Raw genomic sequence first — 27,667 nt, forward strand, 5'->3', positions numbered from 1 at the left:
AGCTAGGTTGAAGCATTTGAATACCAGACCCCATTATTTACTTTGTTTACATTTGATATACATTTCATATTCAGAATTATTATAAAATAATACAAAACTTTCAATGATGCAAGTGAAATACATTAGCAAACCACCTCTCTCTATCATTCTAAAAGTCTGTCCCTGTCCTGAATGACTTCAAGTCCATTCTCTGAACTACTAAGCAAAAATTCCACTGTGATGAGATCTACCTGAGTCTTGAGTATACTACAGGTAATGACAGCAGGTAGGGAAGACTTCTACTTTGATTGCTGCCTAAACTCTCATTAATCCTTCCTGTCCTCCCTCATCACATTAAGCATTGCCTCTTGGTATTCTGGGATCCTTGATTCCTATGCGGCTGAGAAGTTGGTGGCCAAAATACTGTTGCTTAGCATCGTTCACTGTACTAGTCATATTAGGATTTAATCAATTAGGATATAATGAATCTACTCCTCCCCACGTTCTTTGATTCAAATGAGCCTACTCTAAGTGCAACTTACTATGCTAAAGTAAGTCACAGTCAGAGAAGGCCCATTTGAATCAATGGAACTTAGAAAGGAGCCAATTCTCCAAATCCCCATTGGCTCAGTGGGCCCACTCTAATGCAATTCACTACACTAAGCAACAGCATTTTGGCCAGTTTCATACACAACTGGGCTTCAGTAGTTAATATGAGTGGCTCCACAAACAGCAAAGTCCTAGATTTCCACTGGGGACTCTTATAGTAGAAATTATACTAAACTGTCTGTGTTTTAATAAACATTGAGGGATTAATGTAATTCACAATCACCAGTTCTTAACTATATATAATATTTCAACATAATATGATCAAAAATTTGAACTGCTCATAAGCAAATAAACAGAAAAAATGAGGTCAGATTCACTAAATAAATAATTTGATATGAATTTTATTTTAAGTCTACCCTCAAAGCACACAAGTAGTTTTTGAAAAAGTTAACACTTGTGATTGATAGATGCCTGCCAGTTTAAATCAGAACACAGAATCATTACTGTCAGATTTACTTTTGTTCTTAAAGAAGCCAACAGAAAATATCTTTGCAATTTATGTTTAAGTCACATTAACTCATTATACGTTTTAAAGACTTTGCTGTTCTCAAATTTTTTTTGTCTTTACTCAAGTTTCAGGGAGCTAGAAACCAAGCCCTATGAGGAAAGACTGAAAGAATTGGGCATGTATAGCCTTGAGAAAAGAAGACTGAGGGGAGACATGATACGTAGCACTTTTCAAATACTTGAAAGGCTGTCATACAGAGGAGGGGCAGGATCTGTCCGCAATCATCCCAGAATGCAGGACACGCAACAACGGGCTCAAGTTATAGAAAGCCAGATTTCAGCTGAGTATTAGGAAAAACATCCTGTTAGAGCAACATAGCAAAGGAACCAATTACCTTAGAGATGGTAAGTGTTCCAACACTTGGAGGCATTCAAGAGAAATTAGACAACCACCTGGCAGATATCCTTTGATCTGTATTCCTGCGCTGAGCAAGGGGTTGGACTCGATGGCCTTATAGGCCCCTTTCAACTTCATGATTCTATGATTCTAAGTTCTCAATCATAGGAAATTCAAATTCGCAGCAAACACCTTGGAACTACTGGTATGCTGAATATTGTCCCATTGCAAGTTTCAGACCAAAAGTAACTGTTTGGGGTATACCATTTGGATTATTTGGACTTCAATCACTGGAATAGCTTCTTTTTTCTCCACTAAACTAGACCAAACTTGGGCAATGAGGTCTTTCAGCAATTTAAGTTTCAATCTAGTAGGTGAAACTTACAGAATAGAGAATTCTGGGGTTCAAAGTGCAAATAAAAAACCAATGCACATGCGTACATATCACTATGGCCAAAATTCTGTTGCTAAGCACAGTACATTGCACTAGAGTAAGCCCATTAAATCCAATGGAGATTTGGTGAATCAACCCTGTAAGTTCCTCCACAAATGGATCTATTTTAACTGTGACTTACTTTAGCACAGTAAGCTGCAGTTACAGTAGGCACATTTGGATCAATGGAATTGACAGAGGAGTTCACTCACTAAATCCATATTGATTCAACCTACTTGAGTATAATATATTATATTAAGCAACAGGATTTTGACCAGTGTCACATAGCTACATCAACCATGCTGATCAATAGGGCAACAGATGCTGCAGTTGGATCACTCCCCAATTAGATGATATTTTGTTAGGATTATATAAAACTATGCCAGAAAATGTTTATTATTTTAAAATAATAAATATGTTTTATACTTTAAAATGCTTAAAACAAAGCATGTGCTGATGAGAGCTTCTTGATTCTTCCCTGTTGGATTTTTTTTGTGATTTCCAGAATGTCCCTTGCTATTACCACTATCCATGACACGACTTGATGATTTTATTTTACCTTTTTTTCTTATTTATTGCTTTATTGTCTGAATGTTTATTTTATAGTCTGGCTTCTATTTACGGGGCTTTACAGTCACAGCATTTCTAGTATCTGTATTTGCAACTGAGATTTGTTTTATCATACATTTTTAAGTAGATCTGATTTTTTTTCCATAAATGATAACTGTTTGACTGATTAGTTGGCTGGCTACTTAGCCAATTGGATTTGGCTATATGACTATGTCAGCAATATTAACAGAAATCAACAGAGAGTGAGGATAATGGTTCCTGAACACAGATGGGCTCAAGCAATCAGGAGTCACACTGTGAATGAGGATGGCATCACTACACTACATGTCCAGTGAAATTTAGTTATGGTATCATGTGATAGCAAACAGAGACAATAAGAGAGAGAGGAAAAACTATGTAAAAAATAAAACATTTTAATATACATTAAGGGAAAAACATTGAAAGTTAGGAGTATTATTTCAACATTGCCAAAAATGTTCCTGAAAAATGGAGATTATTTTTTGTTCAGCCCTGTTTGCAAACACAGCTAATTTTAATGTCATGACTAAAGATAGTTCTAGTTTGAGCTTCTATAATGTGATTGCCCTGAAATGAAAGAAAAAGTATCATACTAAGAGCATTGTAAAAACATGACCGGTTGTTTTACTGTCCTAAGTTAAACTAGAAATGGACTACAAATTGCTGCTTCATTCCACACAAAACCAATGTGGTGGTATTATCCTATTACACAAATACAGCACAGGATATTCAACACACATAAAAAATGAATTCACATCAACTCTTAAAGCTTGTATTTTCAAGGGAGGTGAAACTTAAGCTGACTGTGATAAATATACAGCTGAGAAGAAAAGGTCTGCCATCTGCACTATATCCACTGCTTTGGCAGTGAAAAGGTTAATGCAAAGACACTGACACTTACTAGGAACACCAGATGGCAATGGCAACATTAAATGTCCACTTAGAAAGAATTGTTGAAAAATCTAACAATGGTGGGATGAGCTGCTAATAAAAACTGTATGGAAATTAAAGGAATATCTTATACATCTCTTGGATATCATTTCTAAATATAAAAAGGTGTGAACTATATTCTATTAACTCTTCATATATTTGATTTTTTTCTAATGTCAGCTGAGGCACAATATAATGTAACTTTCTTATAATATGATTCTGATTATAAAATTGTAATTTAAAATATTTATGTTAATTAAAGTAAAATGTCAAGAGTCCTGAGCTGTGGCTGCAATCGGCACAATTCACTGCTCCCTGGTTTACAAGGCCTGTGAATTGTGCAGAGTGCAGAAGCAGCATGGAATTCTTATTGGCCAATCAAGTCCTTCAGTTACCACAGCCAAATTTATAATACATTCAACTGTGCTCTATTGTGCAAATATGACTTCTTTGGTGGTAACATTAATACTGTAAAGTACAGCCATAAAACTAGTACTGCCGAAGCATTAAAAAGTTTGCAGAACACAGCATGTGCCACAAATTTTCTAAAAGAGACGAAGCAATAAAACTGTGCTGCATATGTTAAAGAATACATTAAAACTACAGTAGATGTGTTAGACGAACAATGGTCTGAGGAGTAACTCATGAGATGGGATAGTGCTTGTTCCAACAAGCAACAATTTCTCTTGGTTGTTGTGGGTTTTTCGGGCTCTTTGGCCATGGTCTGAAGGTTGTTCTTCCTAACATTTCGCCAGTCTCTGTGGCCAGCATCTTCAGAGGACAGAGTGCTGTCCTCTGAAGATGCCGGCCACAGAGACTGGCGAAACGTTAGGAAGAACAACCTTCAGAACACGGCCAAAGAGCCCGAAAACCCCACAACAACCATTAGATCCCAGCCGTGAAAGCCTTCGCAAATACAACAGTTTCTCTGTTTGCACTCCAAAGGTAAAACTATAAGAAATGAGAGATGTTTGGTGCTTTGTATATATTTTTATATTTTAGAGTACTGTATATATTTTAATTGTATTTTAATTGTTTTATCTTTTAATTGTATTTTAATTGTTGTAAGCCGCCCAGAGACCTTTGGGTAGAGTGAGCAGCATATAAGTTAAATAAACAAACAAACAAACAAACAAAATCCTATCTCGAAAAATGTTTTGTTTATTTAAAGCATTTACACCCCACTTTTCAGGAGAAATGATTTACCAATCAATATAAACAAAGTCATCTCTGCCTTTCAACTTGCTATCTGAAAGATATGACACAAGTGGAAAAAGGGATGGCAAGAGAAAGTAAAGCAAGAAACTTGGACACCATGTCTATTATGTAGTTCTTACAGCAACAAGGTGTAATGTAGATATAGTAAGAGTGTAATGATTGCAGTGCTGCTCGAAGTGTGATATTCTTACCATGAGCAGCTGCAATGGAAACAAATTCCAAGGAAAGAGGAATCAAAAATTGCTGTAGTGGCCATTCTTCATGTATTTTCCTTTGCTACAACCTTGTAAAATAGCTGTTGAGTAACAATAGGTGAAGAAGCTGGCTCCTTAGCAAGGCTCTTAACATTAGTCAGATATGTTAATATCTGTACTACACCACCAGGGGTGTGTGTGTTAATACCTGTACTACACCACCGGGGGTGTTTATTTGGATTGTTTATATTTTTGGTTAGAGTGAGGTAGGTTTGGGTGTTTTTATGCATTGTAAACCACCCAGAGTAATGATTCACCACTAGATGGGTGGTATATAAATGCACTGAATCATTCATTCATTCATTCATTCATTCATTCAATCAATCAATCAATCAATCAATCAATCAATCAATCAATCAATCAATCAATCAATCAATCAATCAATCAAATGTTCTATCCTTAACAGCTATGCTCAGCTCTAGTAAGTTCAAGAGGCACAGACTCTGATATTCTTCCCCCATCTTCAAGCAAGCAGAATGCAGTAAGTTGAACACAACAAAGGAAAAGGCAGGTTGTCACCCATCAGGTAACCTTTTGCTTTTATCATTTTTCATACATTTTTAATTTTGTTTTCTTAACATTCAACTGCAGTCCTGCTTTGGCACTTTCTTTCACTTTCACTAAAATCATTTCAAATCATTGCCTTTCTGCTAGTAAGATGGTGTTATCTGGATATCTTAAGTTATTGGTATTTTTCCCACCAACGTTCACTCCTCTTTCATTTGAATCTATTCCAGCTTTCCATGTGATGTGTTCTGCATAGAGAGTGTACAGGTAAGAGGACAAAATGCACCCTTGTCTGATACCTTTGCCTACAGGAAACCATTCTCTCTGTACATATTCAAATTGGGAAATGCCATGATGCAATGCCTGCCTTCAGGCTGAAAGCTTAAATGTCAGGGTTTCCTATCTGTTGAGGTCCATTCCTAAGGCCTTCAGATCACGCTTGCAGATATCCTTGTATCACAGCTGTGGTCTCCCTCTGGGGCAATTTCCCTGCACTAATTCTCCATACAGGAGATCTTTTGGAATCTGACCATCAGCCATTCTCACAACATGTCGAAGCTAATGTAGACGGTGTTATTTCAGTAATGTATACATGCTAAAAATTCCAGCTTGTTCTAGGACTACTCTACTGGAACTTTGTCCTGCCAGGTGATGCCAAAAATGTGTCAGAGGCAACGCATATGGAAGGTGCTCAGCTTCCTCTCCTGTCATGCACAAAGGGTCCGGCACTCACTGCCATTACAGGAGTGTGCTCAGGTCACAGGCTCTATAGACCTGGATCTTGGTATATGTTGTCAGCTTTTTATTAAGCCATACTCTCTTTGTGAGTCTAGAGAATATGGTAGCTGCTTTTCCAATGTGTTTATCCAGCTCAACCTCTAGGGAGAGAGTGTCAGAGATCGTTGAGCCAAGGTACACAAAGTCATGAACAACCTTCAATTCTTGTGTAATAGAGGGAGGTGAGTCCACGCCCTGACCCATGACTTGTGTTTTCTTGCATCTCCTTTCTTAGGGAGTGAATGTATATCAAATGTTTCCAGTCCATGGGGCACTGTTTTGTGTTCCATATTTATTGACACATACTCATTAGCATTTTGACAGATTTGTCTCTGTGGCCTGAGTTCTATAGATATTCCATCTACTGTTAGTGATTTATTTCTAACCAGTGCTTTCAGAGCAGCTTTCACTTCGCTTTCTAGAACCAGATGTTCTTCATCACAGGCTTCCTCTTCAAAGGGAGTCTGTCATCTTTTTATCTCTTCTCTATGGGTCTTCTCTTTATTTTCTCCTGGTCAGATAGTGTGCTTCCCATTTGATCATTCAGCATTCTGGCTTAATTTCCCTTTAATTTCTTGGATCTTCTGGAAGAGATACTTTGTTTTTACCCTATTGTTGTTCTCTTCTATTTCTTTATACTGGTTGCTGTAATATTTCTCTTTGCTCTACGTGACAATTGCTGAAAAACTGCATTTAGAATTCTGACTCCATTTCTGTCATCTTTTTGCTTCTCAACTGTCCTTCACAATTTTAAGTGTTTCTCCTGTCATCTATCTAGGTTTTTATCTTCTTTTTACTACAAGAATTGTATTTTTGCATTCTTCCCAATGATATCTCTGGTTTCAATTCACAATCTTTTCCAGCTTTATTGTAATGTTGGATATTAATAGTTCATTATCAGTACTGCAATTTGCTCTTCTCTTGTTTCGGTTCTCTGCCAAATTTGAAATAACCAGCCTGTTTAAGTCTATTTGGTTTTTGTTAAGTAAATTTAGATGCAACCAAACATACACGTGTACAAAGTACAGTAATAACTATTACATTAATAACAGTACAATAAGCAGAACAAACAATATGAGCAAATGCCATGAGCGAACAGTTTCTCCTGCTGTCAAACCTAAGCTTACCTGATCAGAAAAATAAAATATACTTCCATGAAAAAAAATTTTATCTTAAGGTTGTCAAAAATCTTATCTGATTCTTGGCCCATTTAGACCCATATACATTTAAAAGCTGTAATCCTGAAAACACTCAACTTGAATGTTTCTAGAGTTCAATTGTTTTGAACAGATTAATCATTGTGTTAAAGAACTGAGAAAGACAATTAAAATTGCCCGCTGCTATGTAGGTGAGCCAAACAAGAACTTTGAATTTATAAAAAATACTTTAAAATGAAGTTACCTTCTTTTTGAGGGGCATTTTCATTTTATATAAATGTTACAAGCTACTTACAGCATATACATAATGACACCAATGCTCCAAACATCACACTGTTGGCTATAGTCGTGCGCACTTATCACTTCTGGGGCTGCCAACCAAGCAGAAACAATAATATTAATAATAGAAAAAAATACTTTTAAATGCTTAAAACAAAGCATGTGCTGATGAGAGCTTCTTTATTCCTCCCTGAAGCAAAGAGAAAAGCAGCAGATGTTAAGATTAATAATGTACAGCCCTTAACAATTCATGCTGATGCATTCTCACTTTGATCATTTAGGAATGATGACACTGTGACTAACTGTATTGTTGGTTTTCTTTCTAGCTGTAAATTGTGAAAACATTACTTACAAAATTCTGATTGCAAATCCTTAATGACATCACATAAACCTATTTCCATTTGGAAAATAAGTGTATTGCATAAGGTTACATACTGGATTTAGACATAAGAGTTTGTAGAAATATCCATCAAGAACAAATCATAACAAATATAATACCCACTTAAAAACTTCTAGAGGAAAAAAGCTTGACTTTTGAAATACGTTTACATAAATCCTGTATACATTACAGTTAATTCACTAACTGCTGGTCCAAATGAAATTATCATAGTTTATTAAGCCATATACATGCTCCTTCTCCCCACTTGTGAAGCCTCTTCACTCCTCCCTTCACATGAGCACCAATTCAAACAGGAAGTCTTTAGTCACCTATTATTTCCCATTTCATCTAAACCAGGCATAATTACCAGTTTTGGAACATGCTAGGGTAGGATAAATTACTCACCTGTAACTTGGGTTCTTTGAATGGTCATCTATATGGTGCACAAACACCATCACAGAAATTTCCAGAGCTTTCAGCCTCAAGATTCCTTTTCTTAGGCTACCCTCCACATATTCCATCCCCTCTTCTCAGTCCTGAACTGTCCACCGCTAGGCAAATATAATGAATGTGGATGGGTTGTGTGCATATATAGATGACCACTAAAAGAACCAGTTACAGGTGAGTAACCTATCCTTCTTTGTTGTGGTCTCAATGCCCTACAGATATCTTGGATGTAAACACCTTTTATAAATGCTGCTGAAGAGGATACAACTCTTGTGGAATAAAAGTTTATATTCATTGGCAAGGGTTTGTTCACTAGCACATACCATAAGTCAATCTAAGTATCTCCACGACCCATTTGGAGAAATGTTGAGAGAATCTGGAGACCCTTTATGAGGACCTTGGTAACAAAGAGTTTTTTTCAGAAGTTTTTAGTTCTATCTAGGGGACAAAGCAATGTTCTTTTCACAGCTAATGTATGCAATTTCTTTTCCAGGTCAGTCTGAGGTGATGATTAAAACACCACAAGTATCAAAGGTAGTGACATAGGGAAGGAGGAAACCACCTTTGGTAAGAATAATATGCCTGTATAAAGCATCACTTTATTGTTACTGAATTGGATATAAGTAGTGGAGGACTTATCCAAGTGAGAAATGATCCAACATAGCTGATCTTGTATTTGCAAAGGCTTTCATGGCCAGGATCTAATGGTTGTTGTGGGTTTTTCGGGGTTTTGTGGGTTTTTCTTTGGCTGTGTTCTGAAGGTTGTTCTTCCTAACGTTTCACCACTCTCTCTGGCCGGCACCTTCAGAGGGCAGGAGTAGCACTCTACTCTGGTGCAGTTTGTTTGGGAGTTGAGTATTTATAGCTGTTGGATCAGCTTTTGTCCTTTTCAGGAGATGGGGGATTATGGTGATCAGTGTGTTTTTGTTGTGGGTGTATTTTTGTGATAAGGAGGAGAGATTATCTGTCACTGTGATTGATGGGTGTCGTTAGCTGGTCTTTTGTGTGTAGTGATCACCGGTCCTTGTGACTGAGTAGAGTTTGTTGACCTTTTGCAGGCTGTATTTTTCAGTGCTGGGAGCCAAGCTTTGTTGAGTTTTAAATTTTCTTCTTTTTTGTTGCGGTTCTGATGGTGTTTGTGGATTTCAATGGCTTCCCTGTGCAGTTTAACGTTATGATTGCTGGTGTTGTCCAGTATTTCAGTATTTTGAAATTGAAGTTCATGTCCAGCTTGTTTTAGGGCATGTTCTCCTACTGCCGATTTTTCCGGTTGTTTTAGTCTGCAGTGTCTCTCATGTTCTTTGATTCTAGTGTGGATGCTTCATTTTGTGGTTCCAATATACACTTGGCCACAACTGCAAGGTATCCAGTATACTCCTGCAGTGGTGAGGGAGTCCCTTCTGTCCTTTGCTGACAGTAACATTTGTTGTATTTTTGTGATGGGCTTGAATACTGTTTGTAGGTTGTGTTTTTTCCAAAGTTTTCTCATAGGGTCCGTGACCCCTTTGATGTATGGCAGAAATACTTTATTTGTGGGCAGCTGTTTTTCCTCTTCAGTTTGGTGTTGTTTTCTTGGTTTGATGGTTCTGATTTCATTTTTGGAGTAGCCAGCAATCATTATGTTAGACTGCACGGTCTTTCCCCCTCTATCTTCAGGCATACCATCTCCACCCAGCAATATTCACTTTCAAGCCCTCCTGACCAGATCTGTAAGACTCTTAGCACACACATTCTTCCCATCCATGACAGGCAACTCTACTGTTGCTGGGAGTCCTTCTCCAAGTAAACACACAACATGGTCTATAGCATCACCTTTGTAGCCAGTTGTTCACTTCCAGTATTCTCATCTCTCTTTTTGGGCCACGAACATCAAGAAGAAAGAATGTTGAAAAATCTATCAAGGTGGATCTTCTTTCCCAGAGCTTCACAGTTAATTGCAATGTGTTGAAGGCTGTGTCTAACAGAATCATCTGTTCCCACATTGATTCGAAGGAGGTGATAATGGTCAATGGACTTGGATAAGCTTTGGTAAGCTCTCAGTCACAATATTTGTGCTAAGGAGGCAGCACCCCTCCTGCTACATCCTCTTAGGCCATAAACTGATGCCTCTGTCCCTCTCAACAGGGAGTTAACATCACCACAGATCTCTTTCTCCTCTAGGAAGTGCAAGAATTCTTCCTTCTACAGAACTCTTCATGGCTACCCTTACATTATTTTTGTTACCTGTGGTTCCTGTTCCAAAAGAATCACTGTCTATGGAGAGGATCAGATGCCAGTTGTGTAGCTCCAAGGACACAGTGTGCATTATAATATGCTTGCTTTTCTATCTCCTATTTCTCCAAGTGGCACTCTTTTTCTTTCTTACAGGGATCTCCCACCCCCACCCCACTGGTCTTTGAGGACAGCCTGTTGCACCTCCTGAATGAGATAAGCAGCCCATCACCTGCTGCACCTTCTCTTCCAGTCAGGCAATCAGCTTGCACTTGCTATAGGTGCAGGTTTTTATATCCTAAGAAAGGAAGATGAACACAGTGCAGAAAGTGCAGCAGCAGTTTCCTCTCCATCCATGCCTTTCATTTTGTCTAGTCTGTGACATCACACTCCCAATCTCCCCTGCAAATTCCACCAATTAACACCCACATAAAATGTCCTTATTTATTGATTCTGCTCAAAACCTCTGCACATAAGCTCATAGAGACTGTGACTACAGCTATAACCCTGGCAACTGTGAAAGTCAGTGATTCACTTCCTCTCAGCACTCACCTCTTTTCCACCAAGTCAGAAATCCTCATTTAAACATGTTCCCTCGTCGCTTTGGAATTATTAAGCAACTACTCATATCATGAACTTCAATTTTGAGAAGTCACTACAACACAATAACTCATTTCCACAACTTGGTAAATTTAATCATCAGCCATCCAATCAATCTTTCTTATAAACCATGGGTTGTAACAAAACAGAAAACCTGAGGTATAGTCAGTGGTATAGTTCAGTCATGGCTTTCAGTGTCAAAACTCCAGGACTTTCTGATTAACTAGGACTGTGACATCATCCACCAAACCCTTGAGGGTTCCCTGTTTCCTCTTTTAGCCACAATATTTTCATTGGTTAATAGAGAAATGGATTTTCCTATTTCCTACAAACTACTGCAAGCTATCCCTGGTGTAATGCAAATAATCTGAGGACAGTTTGACCTTGAGTGGGCAATTATGAGACCCCGGCGTTACAAAATACATGTTCTTCTCATTTGTTGACATATGCCAATCCAACATCCAGAATTTTGGGACATTATTGGGGGCTGGCTATGGGGAGTATCATGATAAACACCTACACTTCCAAATTTACTACTACACCACTGTGTTCAGTATTGCATATGAGTTAATAAATCTCAAAATGCACAGTGCAGAAAAGCCAGTTCCATGCAGCATGGCTGTCCAATACTGAATTTTAGAACAGAAAAATCTCAGCAACCATGCATTCCATTTTACAAATGCCTCTCCATTATTTCTACCCATCAGTAAAAACATAAATACATGCCTTTGTTGCTGTGTAAAGATATGACAGAATAGCATGACTGATCCTTCTGAAATCTCATTCTAGCTTTCAGGTCAAGAAAAGAGTGGGTAACAGAATATATTGGGGTGGCAAAAAATTCCCCATAAGCCCTAGCCAATGGTGAGAGTTGTTGACCAGCAATATCTGAAAGGTCATCTATTGCCCACCGCAAAATAGACAATATCAGTTGTCAAACTTTATTATATAAAAGCATTTGGGATGTTTCAGTAACTGCACTATTCTGTAGAGATGGGTTGTTTATACAGAGATTGGATAAAAGGCATGCTTACTGACATTTTTGATAACTGATTTGCTCAACTGGAATAGGTGTGATCATTAATGATCTTCCAAGCCCATTTTTTACCCTTATATTTGTTCTAGCAAGTAAAAAACTATGTCTACTCATATTAGTACAAGTTAACTTTGCGAATGGAAAATGTTGATTAACTAAACTGAACACTGTAGAGAGGTGTATAAAAATGGCATGTAAGTGTTTGGAGGACGGTATCCAATGCTATTTGGGCAAAACTTCAGATGTTAACAGCAGACTTTCCTGCTCTCTTTTTTACCCACCTCCAAAGTGTAGAAAGGCCTAGGACACAACAAGCAGTTTGCTAACATTGTCTATGCAAGCTTGTTCTTCCCTGCCCTAGCAGCTCCAGATACCACATCTCTGGTCTTTTGTGAAGTTCTTCTGAATGTCTCAAGACGCTTTCCAGGAGCTCACAGGAGTGTAAGACAAGAAGGAAATGGGAAAGCTGTCTTATGCAAACAGACTCCTGCACATAACTAGATACAATCTTTTCAGTTCAGTTGTTCAGTAAGAAATCTAATGGTACAACATGTTACATTGAAAGATGCTTGTTCTTGGGCCAATAATTCACTATATTCAAACCAATATTAACTATAAAAAACAATACTAGATAATACTCTTGATAAGTAGAAGTATGGGATTAGAAAAGGCAGATGATATCATCTTGAAGCACAACATACACTAATCAATAGCTGATTTCGCCTGCAATGACATGGTCAAATACTGTGGGATTCAGGTGTAAAACAGATGAATTTGCTTTTCTGACTGACTACATGATGCAAAGGCCAACCCAAATCAGTCCAGCCACTTTATTTATTTTTATTTATTTATTTATTCTATTTATACCCTGCCTATCTAGTCATTTCGACCACTCTAGGCGGCTTACAACATAAAGGATAACAAGTTCAAGAAAAATTTATAACAATTAATTAATTAAATGGTTCTGGAAGACGGGGAAAATACAAAATAAATCAAATAAAGAGAAAAAGAATAAAAAAGGAAAGAGGACAGGAATTAACTGGAAGAGAAGGCTGCCTATACATCCATGTTTTTAGTTGGTTCTTAAAAGTACCCAGCGAGGGTGCAGCGCGAATCTCCGGAGGTAGGTTATTCCAGAGGCGAGGAGCCACCGCCGAGAAGGCCCGGTTTCTAGTTCTTTCCTTCCGGGCCTCCCTCGGCGTCAGGCTCCTCAGCCTTACCTCCTGGATCGCACGGGTGACACAGGTAGAACTAGTTGGGAGTAAGCGTTCCACCACTTTTGCTCCTGATGTAGAGATTTTTTCCCCTCTGCCACTCGGGGCTTCTACTTTTTTCAAGCCAAAACAAATTGAACTGACAGTTCCCCATGTTATCATTCTCCAAAAGAAGGGGTGCATGACAGTGGGTGGTATTCAGGTGATGTAATAAATTTGGCATGCTGTTTTGGACAGTGGGAACACCCACTCTTGCAACATTTCTCCCTAGTTACTTAAACAATTTTTAAAAAAAAAATTACTGAATTTAGTGATGGATTACCTCATCACTACATTGATGTACTGTACTAGTTTAGCACTATATCACCTCTATGCAGACAAAATTACGAGATAAAAATTGATATGAAATAGAAACAACTCAAATGAACTACAGCAGACTACTATGTTCCTGTGATGTATATGTATGGGGTTCTGCATTATGGAGACCTTTGGAAAACTGTACCTTGTTCCTAGCACAATGTAACAGCCCACCAGCTTTACAATGAACCATAAAATGAGAGCCAGGAATCAGCAGAGGGTGGAATCAAAGGAAACAGGGCTGTGATGCAGATCAAAATGCATCAGATTGAGAAACCAGTGTAGACACTGGCACCAAAATAGTCCACAGTCTCCTTGTGATCACTGAACAGAAACATAAAATATGATGCAAATAAAGCCACAGTAAATCCGAAACACTTCAATTTGGCTTGCCAGTGTAGTTGCAGCCTCCAGCTAAGAAGTTCTCCATTGGAAAGGATACTTTGCAACTGTAAAAAGTTGTGATTCTTGAAACTTAAAAGCAAAAAAAGCATCTGGAAGCAATGTGTAAGGCTAAGAGATAGGAAATATTAGCACAAATGTAAATAAATGAAAGCATTTGTATACTAACTGTAAGCTACAGAAGAATGTTTCATTCATTTAAAAGCCATTTCTTCGTAAGATGAGAATGAAGAGGAATGCTATCATATGAAGTACTGAACTTACCCATGTAGATAGGAGTCCCACAGGTAGACTGGAACATGCTTTCACTTCCTCCCATCTTTTGTACAGCTAAACCAAAATCAGTCACCTACAAGAAACAGAACTCATCTGTCTTCAAAATTCCCTACTGACATGTAGTTGCAGCTCTTTCATTTCTCTTAGGAGTTAATTCTTCACTACAAAACTACTTTAGTAGGAGCTAAAAGGATTTGACTAGATCTCTCAAATGATCTCATCTAACAGTGCACCTTAAACAGAGAAAGCTCTATACTGTTCCTCTTATAAATATTCAGAGCCTAGTTTTAAACAACTTTAACCCTTACTTTGCAAATTGTGCCAGCACTTGAGCACACATGAAATTAAGATGATTACTAGTGAGATATAGCGTAAGCATACACTATGATATAGTCTGTATCAAAATAATTATATTAAAAATGTAACTATTTGAATTATGTTTCATTATGCTTATTATGGGATCACCATAAGGAATCACACAAAATGGGAGGAAGAGGGCTGGGAAGAGACTTGGGTATTACAGGCTTGGGTATTACCTTCCCCTATCTCCTTTTTCTACATCATGATGCTTCCTAAGGAAGTCTTTTTAGGCATGAGTTGGTCAGTGGACACTGTCTGTGAGGACCTTTAAGTCTGCATAAAGATATATTGGAGGGAAAGACTGGCAACAGTCCTGTTGCTGAGTTCATGAGGCAGCTACAGCAGAGGCTGAAAGATATTCAAAAAGTAGCGAGAGAGCTTGGAAGAGGCTCAACTTAAGCAGAAAGCTTACCATGATACCAAGGTAGGACATCATGATTTTAATGTGGGAGATTGAGTGCTAGCGTTCAACTCTGTTAACTGTAGCAAGTTTTAGATCACATGGGAAAGTCCTTTCGTGGTGAAGCAAAAGCTTAATGCCTTGAATTACCTAACTGAAAAGACTTGAACTAGACTTAAACCTAAAGTTTACCATGGCAATAGTTTAAAGACTTGTGTGACCAGTGTAATTTTAAAATGTGCTGCCAGAGAAGAACCAAAGGAGGAGATTGTGGATGCATTAGCAGAATTTCAGGAAGCCGGAGGGGTAGAGGAATTGTATTTGTCTCCTAAAATGACCAATAATGAACAAGAAAAACTGTATGAGCTAATGCAAAAGTATCAATGTTTGTTCTCAGATAAGCCAAGTAGAACACCGCTGGAATACCATTCAGCTATTCAGTCATGCACACCCTACTGTGTATGCAAGTATGCAGAGACGATCGAAAGGGAAATCAAGTCAATGTTGGTACTGAGTGTGATTAAACCTTCATCCAGTCCTTGGACTTCTCCTATTGTTGTGATCCCTAAAACATTATGTTTTTGGCAACGTTCTTGATTAGAGATGGACATGAAGCACTTCATGCCAGGTTGCCTTAAGTTGTCAGAGCAGAACCACAGTTACCACAATTTCCCTTCCCCACCCCACTAGCTTTCCTACTCACCAGCCAGAGCACACTGCTCATTCCCTCCCCATTGTGCAATCTTCCAGTTCTGACAGGACCACAGACTTCCCTTCTCTGCCTCCTCCAGCAGCTGCCCACTCAGATGAGGAGGCAAGGCAGGGATTCCTGCAGCGCTGCTGTGAGTAAGCAGCTGCTGGAGGAGGTGGAAAAGAGAATTTTTGCTGGAACTGGAAGATTGTGAGACAGGGACAAGCAGAACAAGCAGAACCAGCAGCACATGCTGGCTGGTGAGTGCGGGAGCCTGTGGGTGAGGTGGGGAAAGGAACACATGGCACCTGTGGTGCCATCTGATGACTTAAGACAACCCAGCATGAAGTGCTTCATGGCCATCTCTACTTTGGTAAATTGGCAATTTTGGGGGTGTGGTGGCACTTCTACCTTGCAGGGTTGGCATGAGAGTTTTAAGCACTTAGCCTTGTGGATTTTCTGGAACTCCCTGAAAACACTGCTTAATCCACTGCTTAACATACCCACTCCAAGATCAACAAGGTAATGTTGCTGGTTAGAGTGGGACTCCCTGAACCCAGTGGTCCATCACATATGCTCTGGATACAGGATACTGGATACCACAGAGGGCATGATGTCTCTTGGGTTGCTACATTTTATCCTGCCACTTGCTGCATAACTGGCACATGGAGAACAGGACTGCACCAAAAACATGCACAGCTAAGACAATTTAGTGACTATCTAACAATAACCAATACTGAGAGCATATTTTGAAAGCTTTGGATTGAGAAGATTTAGAATTATTTTACATTGTTTCCTGCATTACATATACCATATTTTCTTCTGAAATAGTCTTTATGAATACTAGACCACTACCATCTCTTGTCATAGAGGCTTCTGCCCATTTTAAACATTCTCCATGCTGCTCGGCTCCACCTGCTACAAGCAGTGGCGGCAGCAGTGGAAAATATAGAACTCTCTTTTATATTCCCAAGGTAGGCCACATAGATTATGACTCCCATCTGGTCTGACCCAAAAAAATCCCAGCACCTGACACAACCCCACTGACACAAACAAAGGGAGCAGAATGAACCCTACAGTTTCAGCAAGAAGCCAGTAGTTGAGATAAAATGATTTTTATCACAGCATCTCTCTTATTTATCACAGACTGTACCTTAGCATTTCAGTTCTCTGTGTCAGCATGTACATTTCAGAAAATCCTCATAGCTATTTTACAACAGCTATAAAAATGGTAAGTAAGGATGCTGTAATATATAATTTAGCAACCACCAAGGGCCAATTATTTCCATATAAATAAATGAATGAAAGTTCTTGATATATTTAATGTGTTTAGGTATAAATACTTATAATATCCAAAGCCCACCAAGCTGAAAGTAGTGATATGTAAAACATCATATGTTTTTCAAAATTATAAAATGTTTAAACAAAATTGCTAGTGTACATAATTCATGCTAATTATGGCTCCCCTGGCTCATGGCTAATAGGTTGGAACCATATCCGAAAGATGGAAGAAAATGAAGTATACCATTGAAAATATTTCTTTTGAAATGACCTCTAAGTATATTATTATTCATAGAGCAAACGTTTTTCCAATGGCACTTGACTCCTACACTCTTCTCAATTTTTCTAAGTCAGACCCTTTCTTTCTGGCTTGATTACACCTTAGTTTAAAAGCTACTAATAGGCATTTACTAGGAAACTTCACTTTGAAACCTGTATCTTTTTTTAAAAAAAGCACACTCAACCAACAGAACTGCTTGAAGTAAAGTGTTGCCATTTCTGGGCTTACCTTTATATTTAATTTCATTTCATTTTCTTCATCAATGTCACTGCTTTTAACTAAAATGTTTTCCAATTTCAAATCTCTATGAACAATATCTGTCAAGATGGAGAACAAAAAGCAAAAGTGTTATTTATCAATTGCGTTGAAAATATTCTGACAGAAATGTTTTAAACCCTTTTGATTGAGTAATTTATAAGCTACATTTTAGTACATTTCATCCTACTTTAAAGTTCATAAGCAGACACTGAATTCTTGCTTTTATAGAAATAGTATTGTCTGTACAATACAAACCTGGATGAAACTTAGATCCATTCTTCTAATAAAGTGAAAAAGAAAAGCCTGCATAGATTTTATGACATTAAATAATTGATTTGTCACATGATTTACTTTAAAAGCACCAATTTGTAGAATTAGTGTATCAAATGAAAAAAATCAACTTTCTTCCTGCATTGAGGAAAAAGCATAAGGATCAACAAAGAAGGGATAAAGAAACATTTCTCATTTTTTCCATGTTAATCCATATTTCTGGTTCCATTCACAGCTGTACACTCTCTTCCATCCTCAATATGTGTTTTTTATTTCTAAAAATGAAATAACTTTCAAAAATCTATCTAATTGTGTCATGGTTTCTATCTCTGAGCAGAATGGGGTGAAGAACCGGACTCCATAGTGCGGAATCCTCTGCCCTTCCATTCTGTCCCTTCCCCTCTTTCAAGGGAAAGCTGCAGTAAGGATTACTCCCATTCCCATCAGCATGGTGTTTTGAGGAAGAGAATATGCATAGAACAGTTCACTCAATAGCACCCTTCCTTTGGACGACAGCAACAAATTGTGAGTGCTCAAACCATAATCATTCCTGCTACATTAACCATAGCTCAGTCTTGCTTGTTTGCTCATTCTAGGTGACAGTGCTCAGGCTAATCCTCTAAACTGCTGACCATTCTGATGGGGCAGGGAGACAGAGATGATGAAAAGCAGCCATGACTTTCTTTCACTTACTCACTCTGGATGCCAGTGCTGAAAACTATGGACAAGATACAAATAACCCATTTAAACACAAATTTGCAACTCCCTGTTCTTATTTGTATGTTTGTTTATTTGCGTGCTTGCTTACTTTTTCTTTGAGGGACCTCCTGAAATCTGGCTTGGAAGAGTGTATGGAAGGACAGGACTCCATCAGGAAAAAATGGCTCAAAAGCCTATTGTATGTGCAAATCTTACTGAACAGCTTTATGGATTAAGGCTTACGTATACAGCAAAAGACAGAGATCTCCCACCGCTTTAGGTGGGAGGACACAAGCCATTGTCATTCCATTTACTGACACTCACACTCCAAAGATCAGTGAACACATACACCCTGGAGCAGCACAGGCAAACTCCTAGGACACATCTCCCACAATGTCTACAGAAGTATTTCTCTCACCGCTGCATGGACCTGACCTTTGAAAACAGGCATGGTGACCACTTTCTGTGCTTGCCACAGCTCTCCAATAAGCCTTTCTATGCTGAAGCAGCCATCCACCCTCTGATGTGCTTTGAGGGAGGTGAAAACAAAAGGATCTCCTCAACTGGGTGGCTACATCAGGGATTCACTGGGATGCTGCACTAGTGGGGCTCTCCACAACATCCGCCATAGTGCTGCCTCACTCTAGTGTGAAATTTTACTGTTTGACCCTATCAGTAGCTGGAGGACCTGCCACCTGAGGCAAGGGAATTCACCAGGACTGACCCTACAGCAAATAATGGATGATAAGAATTCAAGCATTCTATTTCTGCTTTCTCCCTCTGTGATGAAATTTTGTGTGTGCATTTCGTGAAATAACTACTTGTAATGAACTAGGAAAAATGATTAGGACAGGATATAGAAATAAAAATAGTAATGTTTTGTTAAATTCTTATAACGAATGATGGTTTTCAGTTACCTGGGTCACAATCATAATTTGAAATAAGTAATGCTGCAGAAATGGGTAATACAACAGAGAATGAACAGTCTTACCTTTTCTATGAAGATATGCTATTGCCGAAGCAAGACTCTGAATTATGTGCCGTGTCTCATTCTCTGTAAATTGACCCCTTCTTTGAAGAATCTCTTTAAGTTCACCATCCTCACATAACTCCATTACAAGGTACACACGCTAACATTAACCAAGAAAGCAGAAATTGTTACTAATAAGCAATATGGAAGTAAAGGTATTTTAACTTGAAATTTTTCAGTTATGAATTTCAGGTACTGTATAAAATTGTATAAATTGCTGTTTACCAAGACAAAAAGATAAATTAATCATGATTCATGTTTTTCACTGGCTAATTGTTACACTTATTAATGGAGATATTACAACAATATAAACCATGAAGTGCAATTTACAGTAGGGACTAGTATCTGCAGTTTCACTTATCCAGAGTCTGAAAATATTAACAATATTAAAAGAAAACAAATCCAGAAAAAAACTATTTTCACATGTATTACCAGAACTGGCCACTAGAAATATTCGAAAATATTAGTTTCATTCTTGGTAAACATCAAGAAGAATACTACAGAAATTATTACTCCCTAGGCACAGTAGACAGGCATAGCAAAGATGAATGGCAAAGACAGATGGCAACACATAGAGGGAAAGATTTTTGTTCCAAAATTAATATGCCTCAATGTCAGAGTGCCACTGGATGATTGGAGGAGGTGCAGCATGGTAGTAGTGGGATTTCAACACTCTTGTAACATTCTGTCTCTACTTTAGAGAAATTCAACAGCAACTCACTTCTAACACAACTATCTGCTACCATCACATCATGTTTGTTCTTTAGTGAATTGTATTGTGGGATTTATACAGTATTTATGAAATCTTACCTTTGGTGTCTCAAATACCTCTTCAAGATGTATTATATGCTCATGGTTTACTGCTTTTAAGATGCTCACTTCTCGTTCCAGTAGTTTTACAGCAGAACTCCCAGCCTTAATTAGTAAGAAAATATATTTCTTAAAAATAAGGATATTAATCACACAAGTCCTTGTTAAACTCCCCCCCCCCCCCAATGAATCATGCTACTTGAAAGTCAGGTTCCACAGCTTCAGTTTTATCAGACACCACAAGGGCTATCTTTAGCTATCTAAGGGCTAAACTAAGTAAGCAGTTCCATATGCAGCAAAACACAAAATCTTCCTGCTGTTGGGAAGTTATGATCCCATGTCATTGCATTCTATGAAGCTGCACAGTCTCATGGCCATCCTAACAGCCTAGTGGGAACTCAGCATGTACCTGCCAAGAAAAAACAGAGGGAAAGAAAATAGATTTTTCTTATGCCCTGTATTTCTTTGTGTGCATCTTTCACCTGACTGGATTATAATAATGTACTATGTAATTGCATAATTACAAATTTGTTCCTGTATTTATTTATTTATTTATTTATTTATTTATTTATTTATTTATTTATTTATTTATTTATTTAATTTGCTCATTCATTCATTCATGCATAAAAGTATGTTTAAACTTGACTTCATCAAAATGGGAAGCCCTGAATATAATTTGCAGAACATACTGGATTACAATCTGAAATAATTCAACTTCATTTGAAGTACTCAAATTCAAGATGGCAGCCAAATATAACATTATTGTACTTGCAAGGAAAGAAAAGCTTATAGAAATAATAAGATGGCAATCCATATAGTCTTTAACTAAAATGGAAGTTTAGGACACATAAGAAATAATCATTCAGATGAAAAGTAAAATAAGTTTACCCTTATTTATGAGACAAAAACTCTTAAACAATTGCAGATATTACCTACCTTTTCTCGATTCACTTTCTTGATTGCCCATTTTATTCCTGTTTCCTTATGTGTTACTTCAATCACCACACCAAAGCTGCCTTGTCCTAATTTTCTTCCAAAAGAATAAATTTCCTACAAAATAAATACAGACAGCTATGCGTTGGACTTGATTACCGTTGGGCCTGTCCCACTCCACAGTTTTATAATAAAGAGGAGGAAGACGGAATTAAAATTGGAATCATGAATATTCCAGACTTTACATTTTGGTTGGTCTTAATATTTTACCACAAAGAGGTGGATTTCCCTCCCAACAGATCGACACAGCTGCATACATGTTTTTAAATCTTCTGCTTAAACATTACACTGAAAGTTCAGAGAGATACACTATTACCAACCTGAATTGCTGCTCCATCATCTATTCGCGTGTGAGGAATTTTGCATTCTGCATTACTGCCACGAATGCCTGAGGTTATGAGCATTTTTCTGTAAGAGTCTGTTAGGTCTGACTTTGACATCTTATAGGAATGCAAAAAGAGAAGCATGAAATTAAACTTCAGTACATTGTTCCACATACCTTCCAGCACATGAAGTTATAATAAAAGTTATTATAGGAAAAACAAGAAAATATATGAACTGGGACAATAACCAGAAAAGGAGATAAAAATAACAGCAAAGGTATAAATTAGAAGGTAAAACGGAAAAAAAAATTGTAGGAACACTATAAAATAGCTCTAGATTTTCCCCCCAACTCAGACATTTTGATGACTTCCAGTGAAGAAGTCCTCATTCATTTAAGTGCTGTCATCTTCAGCTTTAGTAACATCAACCAAAGTTCCACCAACAACAGAACGTGGACCACACTGCATCTCTTCCAAAAAATCCCTCTCTGCCCTATGTTCTGTAAGAGAAGTTATACCTCTATCTCGTAGCAGGAAAAGCAGTTGCTCTGTGTAGCAGGAATACAAAATTATGAAAGCAGAGAAATGTCAAAGTACAAATATTCTGCCTTGGTAGTCTGCATGGTATAATTCTGAGGGCAACTGTAACTGTAATATGTGCTTTGCATGCAGAAGGTCCAAGTGGGCTGGGAAAGACTTCATGCAGAGACCCTGAGGAAACTGCTGTGAATCATAGCAGGCAGTACTGAACTATAAACTAATGATCTGATTCAGTATAAAATGTGTTCACGTGTTTATAGGAACTGTTTCACATAAATCAGTGCAAATGACTCTAACTGCACACACACTGATCTACTAAGCATCAAAGTCTAACCACTGGTTTCTAAATTGCTTTCTAAACTGAAGCTGAACTACGTAGAATAGAAAGAAGGCATGTGAAAAACTATAGTGACAAGTATATTTACAGCTGAGCTTGTGATTATGTTACTGACTTGGAACCACCTGAATAAGGAAAATGGTTACAATAGGATCAAATATTCACAGGGGTAGTTATGTTAGTTTGTCATAGCAAATAATTGCATGGTATTTTTAAAAGCTGAAAACACTGATAATAGATTTGAGTAGTAAAATAATCTTCCGGGGCATAACCTGGTAGGGGAGGGGAAACTATTTCTTTTAGTATGAATGATCAAACATGTTTCTACCAATTGTGTTGTAAAAATGGATTACTGTAGCAAAATGAATGGTAACTAAGCCAATATGTAATTTTAAAAAATAAACTTGCATGTATTAACAGGTTAAGTATTAATGTGATAGCGGATATCTCAGAAATAAACAAATACTTGTATGATGTGGGACGGGGGAGCTGCTGGAATTGTGCTTAATATGTGATATTTACATTAATAGCTGTAACCCTATGGACTCTTACATGTAGGAAGCACAGGACATTTTATATTTCTCCATCTGAGGGAGGAGAGAGAGAGATCCCTTCTCACAGGGGGAGATGCAACCTTGCAAATAATCTAATAATGGAAGAAATATCCACAGTTTCTGCCTGTCTGATACAGCTCCAGCATTGCTTGAAGGGGAAAGAGGTTGTAAAAGAAAATTTCATACGTATGTATGGCGCAAATCATACATTCCCATTTCCTTAAAAGAGCACTGGAGCTGGGGAAAACATAAAAGGAGAAAAATTAGAGAAGATAGGTGTGACAAAATGTCACTTCTTTCTCCTTTCCAAGGTGCCACTGTGAGGCCTGCAAGGTAAATGGATAAAGCACTTCCTTCACCTCTCTCTCTCGCACCAGTAGAATTGTTTTGTCCCAGAGTCAAAACAAAGGACAACAGAATGGGTTTCTTATGCACCAGTTACCATTTTTGTACTATTTAAACTTTTTCAAAACATCTGTTGTGTTTGACAAATCAACCGGGTGTGTTTTTTTAATAGGCTACTGGCCATCTGACACATTCACAATCAATAGCAGAACAGCAACAATTGGCAACGAATAGTTTAACATTCCATGTCTGAAATCCAGCCATGTAAATTGTGCTGGAATAAGGCTGTTGATGTCATCAGCAAGGGCAAATTTTCTGAAATTCAACATTCTCTACATTGTTTTCCTCACTATAGGAGCTATAGGATAGGAGGAGGATCTTTAATTCCTGAAAATCATCGGGTTTTTTAAAGTCATCCAAGTGGTGGGAATTAATTAAAAATTTCATGCTCTCCTTCTGTGGTTCCCATGACTTACTGATGATGAAGGGAATTAAATTACTTACGAGCCTTGGAACAGAAATAGGAAATGTTTAATATCCAAAAGGTAACCTCTAGCCTTACAGGGGAATAGATTTTTTGGGAACAGGATTTCAGGCCATGTCGGATGTACGGATGTAAGACAGTAAGGGCATGTTCAAACATTGTTTTCTTAGACTGTATCAAGCTTGTGTCCCACTTTGTAAGAAAGCTACTTCCAAAGAGATAGATTTACAGTGACACACCAAATTATGGATTATCCTCTAAAATTTCTTTTAAATGAAATTTGTATTTATTCAAGATTTTTGCAACAAAAGCTTTTAAAGGTTCCTCTCTACAAGTTTTGAGCGTATCATACTAAAGGCAATATTATGAAATAAAATAAATATATTCCCCTAAATAAATACCCTTGAAAATGCAGGATTGAAAATGAAACAGAAGGCTCCTGTAAACCACTTCAGGAAAGACAAAAGTCACCAGTAGTTATTTATTTAGGTATGTTTTATTTAAATCATTTGCATATCAGATTTCCTCCAATACATTCCAGGGGAGTGAACAGCAAATATAAATATAAATTATTTATTTCACTTGCAGACATAGCCAGCTTTGCATGACTTAGAAGCCTCCTAGTGCCCCACCCAACTGTGTTTTTTTCCTCTCACCTAGCTACATGTGCCTTCTTCCCCTTCTATTTTTTTCCTTCACATGGAAAAAAGTGCTATTTCTTTCTCCCTACCCACTTACTCCCAAAGAGCATCTTCCTCTCACTATCATTTTTGTGGTCTTTCTCTTCCTTCTCTGCCTTTCTGCGAGTGGGTGGGTCGGTTAAATCTTTATTCTCCTTTTTAGTGGTCATTAGCATTTCTCTCTGCTTATTATCCTGCCTGCCAGACAGGTGGACCTTCCTCCTCCTCTTTCTTTTTCATTTATCCAAGTTAAAATTAAAATTAAAATTAAAAATTCAGTGTGGAAAACAGCAGCATTCTTACATGAATATCAAATCAATTGAGTCAAATATTTTGACTTGAGCTCCAAGAATCCTCACCCAGCCAGCATAGCCAGTGGTAGAGAATTACAGGTATTATAACTCCAATATACATGGAGAGCCAAAAAACGTCCCACTCCTGAATTAAGTAATAAATATAACTTTAATACTTGTGCCAATGAAATGACTATGAAATATCTCATAACTTCCTGACATAGAGCACTTCTAATGATGTTTCAAGTCACATGATCCTTGAGAAGACATCTTTGATGTTTAAGCCAAAAACGCTGTACTGCAGCTAAAACTGTGCTCACGACCTGGGGTTCAAATCCCAGGTAGCCGGCTCAAGGTTGACTCAGCCTTCCATCCTTCCGAGGTCGGTAAAATGAGTACCCAGCTTGCTGGGGGGGCAATGTGTAGCCTGTATAATTAAAATTGTAAACCACCCGGAGAGTGCTTGTAGTGCTATGGGGCAGTATATAAGTCCAGTAAATAAATAAATAAATAAATGATTATCCTTGAGAAACACAAAAACACTGGGGCCTGAGAGACTGAGAAAAGAGCCTCCTGGAACATTTATAAAATGGAGGTTTTTTTGAAGAACTGAATTATATTTATGCCACCATCTTGCCAACATCTGGGGGGTTTTTTAGCTTTATGTTTACATATACTGTTTTCAATTTTTTACTAATTTGATTATTTGTTTTATTTTGCTGATTTTTTGTTATGTAACATTACTTTGTTTATATTCTTTGTAAGATGCCCAGAGTAGTACTCCGTGCTAATAAGGTGGTAAACAAGCTTACATAATAAATAAATTTGTGTTGTTGCTTTCCATTCTTTTCTTTCTTGCTGCCAGTTCCCATTTTAAATTAGGGTGTGTGCTGTGATCTGCAACACAGAGAGTCTGCTTGGAGACAATTGTGTCATCCCCTCCCCAAACTCTATATCACTATTCCAGAACCTTCACCAGGAGCAAAAATTGGAAGCTTCCCTAGAGTAAGAAATACATTGGATTTCATAATCACTTTGCACAGATCATTTATTTTAGCAGACCCATAAATGACAGCTACCAGTCTAAACTTCACTAGAAGGTATCAAACCAAGACAATCAGTTCACAAAAAAATCTCTAGCACCCATACCACCAACTTATTATCCAATTGAAAATACAGAATGAAGAACATTCTTGCAGCATGTTACATGTGTTCTGCTGAGACAGCCCTTATATAGCAGGCATGAAGTTCTCAACTAGCTCCACCACAGTAATCCTACTATGAATGATGTAGCTAGTCTTCAGGCTTTTGGAACTGATACTCAAAGACACGCTATCCAGCTTGGATAGGAAGACTGATAGGAGCAGGTAGCCACTGCACCAGCAAAATCTCTAACCTGTCTCTCTGACTCAAAATTTAATACAAACACTTCTATCCAGATATCTACTCCCTTTGGGATATAGAGTCCTTGGAAAGGAATGGGCCTTTCTGGCTTATACTGTAAGTCCTAAACAGCAAAAACCTCATAGAAAGGGATATTGGCAGTTACAGTCAAACAAATTCTAGAAGGCCACAGGTCTCCTTCAAATTATATTTAAAAATTGGAAAATTACTTCTGATGAAATAATAGTTTAACAGAATAGAAATGGCTTTGGGGAAATGTTGATTTAATTTCAATGAGTTCACTAGAATATTTTTGTGAAATAGTCTTCCAATGGTATCTAAAACCTCATATATTTGCAATTATATATAAAAATTGTTGGATAAATGCTGCAGATATAATTCACAACATTCAGATATTCTTAAAGTACAGTGGTGCCCCACATGACAACAACCCCACAGAATGACGAAACCGCATGACGATGCCTTTTTGTGATCACTATAGCGATTCACAAAACAGGCATTTCAGTGGGGGAATTCTGCTTGACAACGACTTGGTCCGTGCTTCGCGGACTGTTTAATTGCAAAACGACAATCTTTACAGCTGATCGTCAGCTTCACAAAATGGCCTCCCGCTGTTTTCCAGACCCCTGCTTCAGAAGACAGCGATTAAAAACAGCTGATCGGTGCTTGCAAAATGGCTGCCCTATGGAGAATCTTCGCTGGACGACGAGGTAATTTCCCCATTGGAATGCATTAACCGGTTTTCATTGCATTCAAATGGGAAAACTGTTTTCACATTGTGATTTCCCTGTATAGCGATTTTAACAGAACGGATTATCGTTGTCATGTGGGGCACCACTGTATGTTTATCTTGTCTGACAATTTGATTTCTTTTGCCTACTGTGGTAGAGTTTATACCACTGGATCACAAGAATAATTCTGTAGAGTTATATAAAATAACTTAATGAAGCAAATACCAAACTGGTCTCAAGTCTACTTGATGTTGCTAAGCAGACTAGAACAAACAGGAAGGCCTACTCTTTAAATGATTGGTTTAATTGCATCTGGAATATCGCCTTATTAACTAAATTGACATATTACCAGAAAATGGAATGAAATTATTTGCAAAGTGCACATAAATTTTATGAACAATAGACAA

General features: G+C 37.7%; 1 protein-coding gene across 8 annotated transcripts in view; it reads right to left on the bottom strand.

Annotated features, from left to right (window-relative positions):
* The window catches only part of STK33 (serine/threonine kinase 33), a 93,536-nt gene that overhangs the window by 30,309 nt on the left and 35,560 nt on the right, over nt 1-27,667 (bottom strand). For all 8 annotated transcript variants that reach the window (XM_020789896.3, XM_072985730.2, XM_072985734.2 and 5 more), the window contains 7 exons: nt 21,890-22,009; nt 21,513-21,626; nt 20,577-20,681; nt 19,728-19,866; nt 17,738-17,826; nt 14,486-14,570; nt 7,592-7,667 (listed from right to left, as the gene is read on the bottom strand). In XM_020789896.3, the coding sequence (XP_020645555.3) occupies nt 7,592-7,667; nt 14,486-14,570; nt 17,738-17,826; nt 19,728-19,866; nt 20,577-20,681; nt 21,513-21,626; nt 21,890-22,009 (728 nt within the window). The remainder of the gene's footprint in view (nt 1-7,591; nt 7,668-14,485; nt 14,571-17,737; nt 17,827-19,727; nt 19,867-20,576; nt 20,682-21,512; nt 21,627-21,889; nt 22,010-27,667) is intronic.

Source organism: Pogona vitticeps, chromosome 1, assembly GCF_051106095.1.
Source record: "Pogona vitticeps strain Pit_001003342236 chromosome 1, PviZW2.1, whole genome shotgun sequence".
Lineage (NCBI taxonomy): Eukaryota > Metazoa > Chordata > Lepidosauria > Squamata > Agamidae > Pogona > Pogona vitticeps.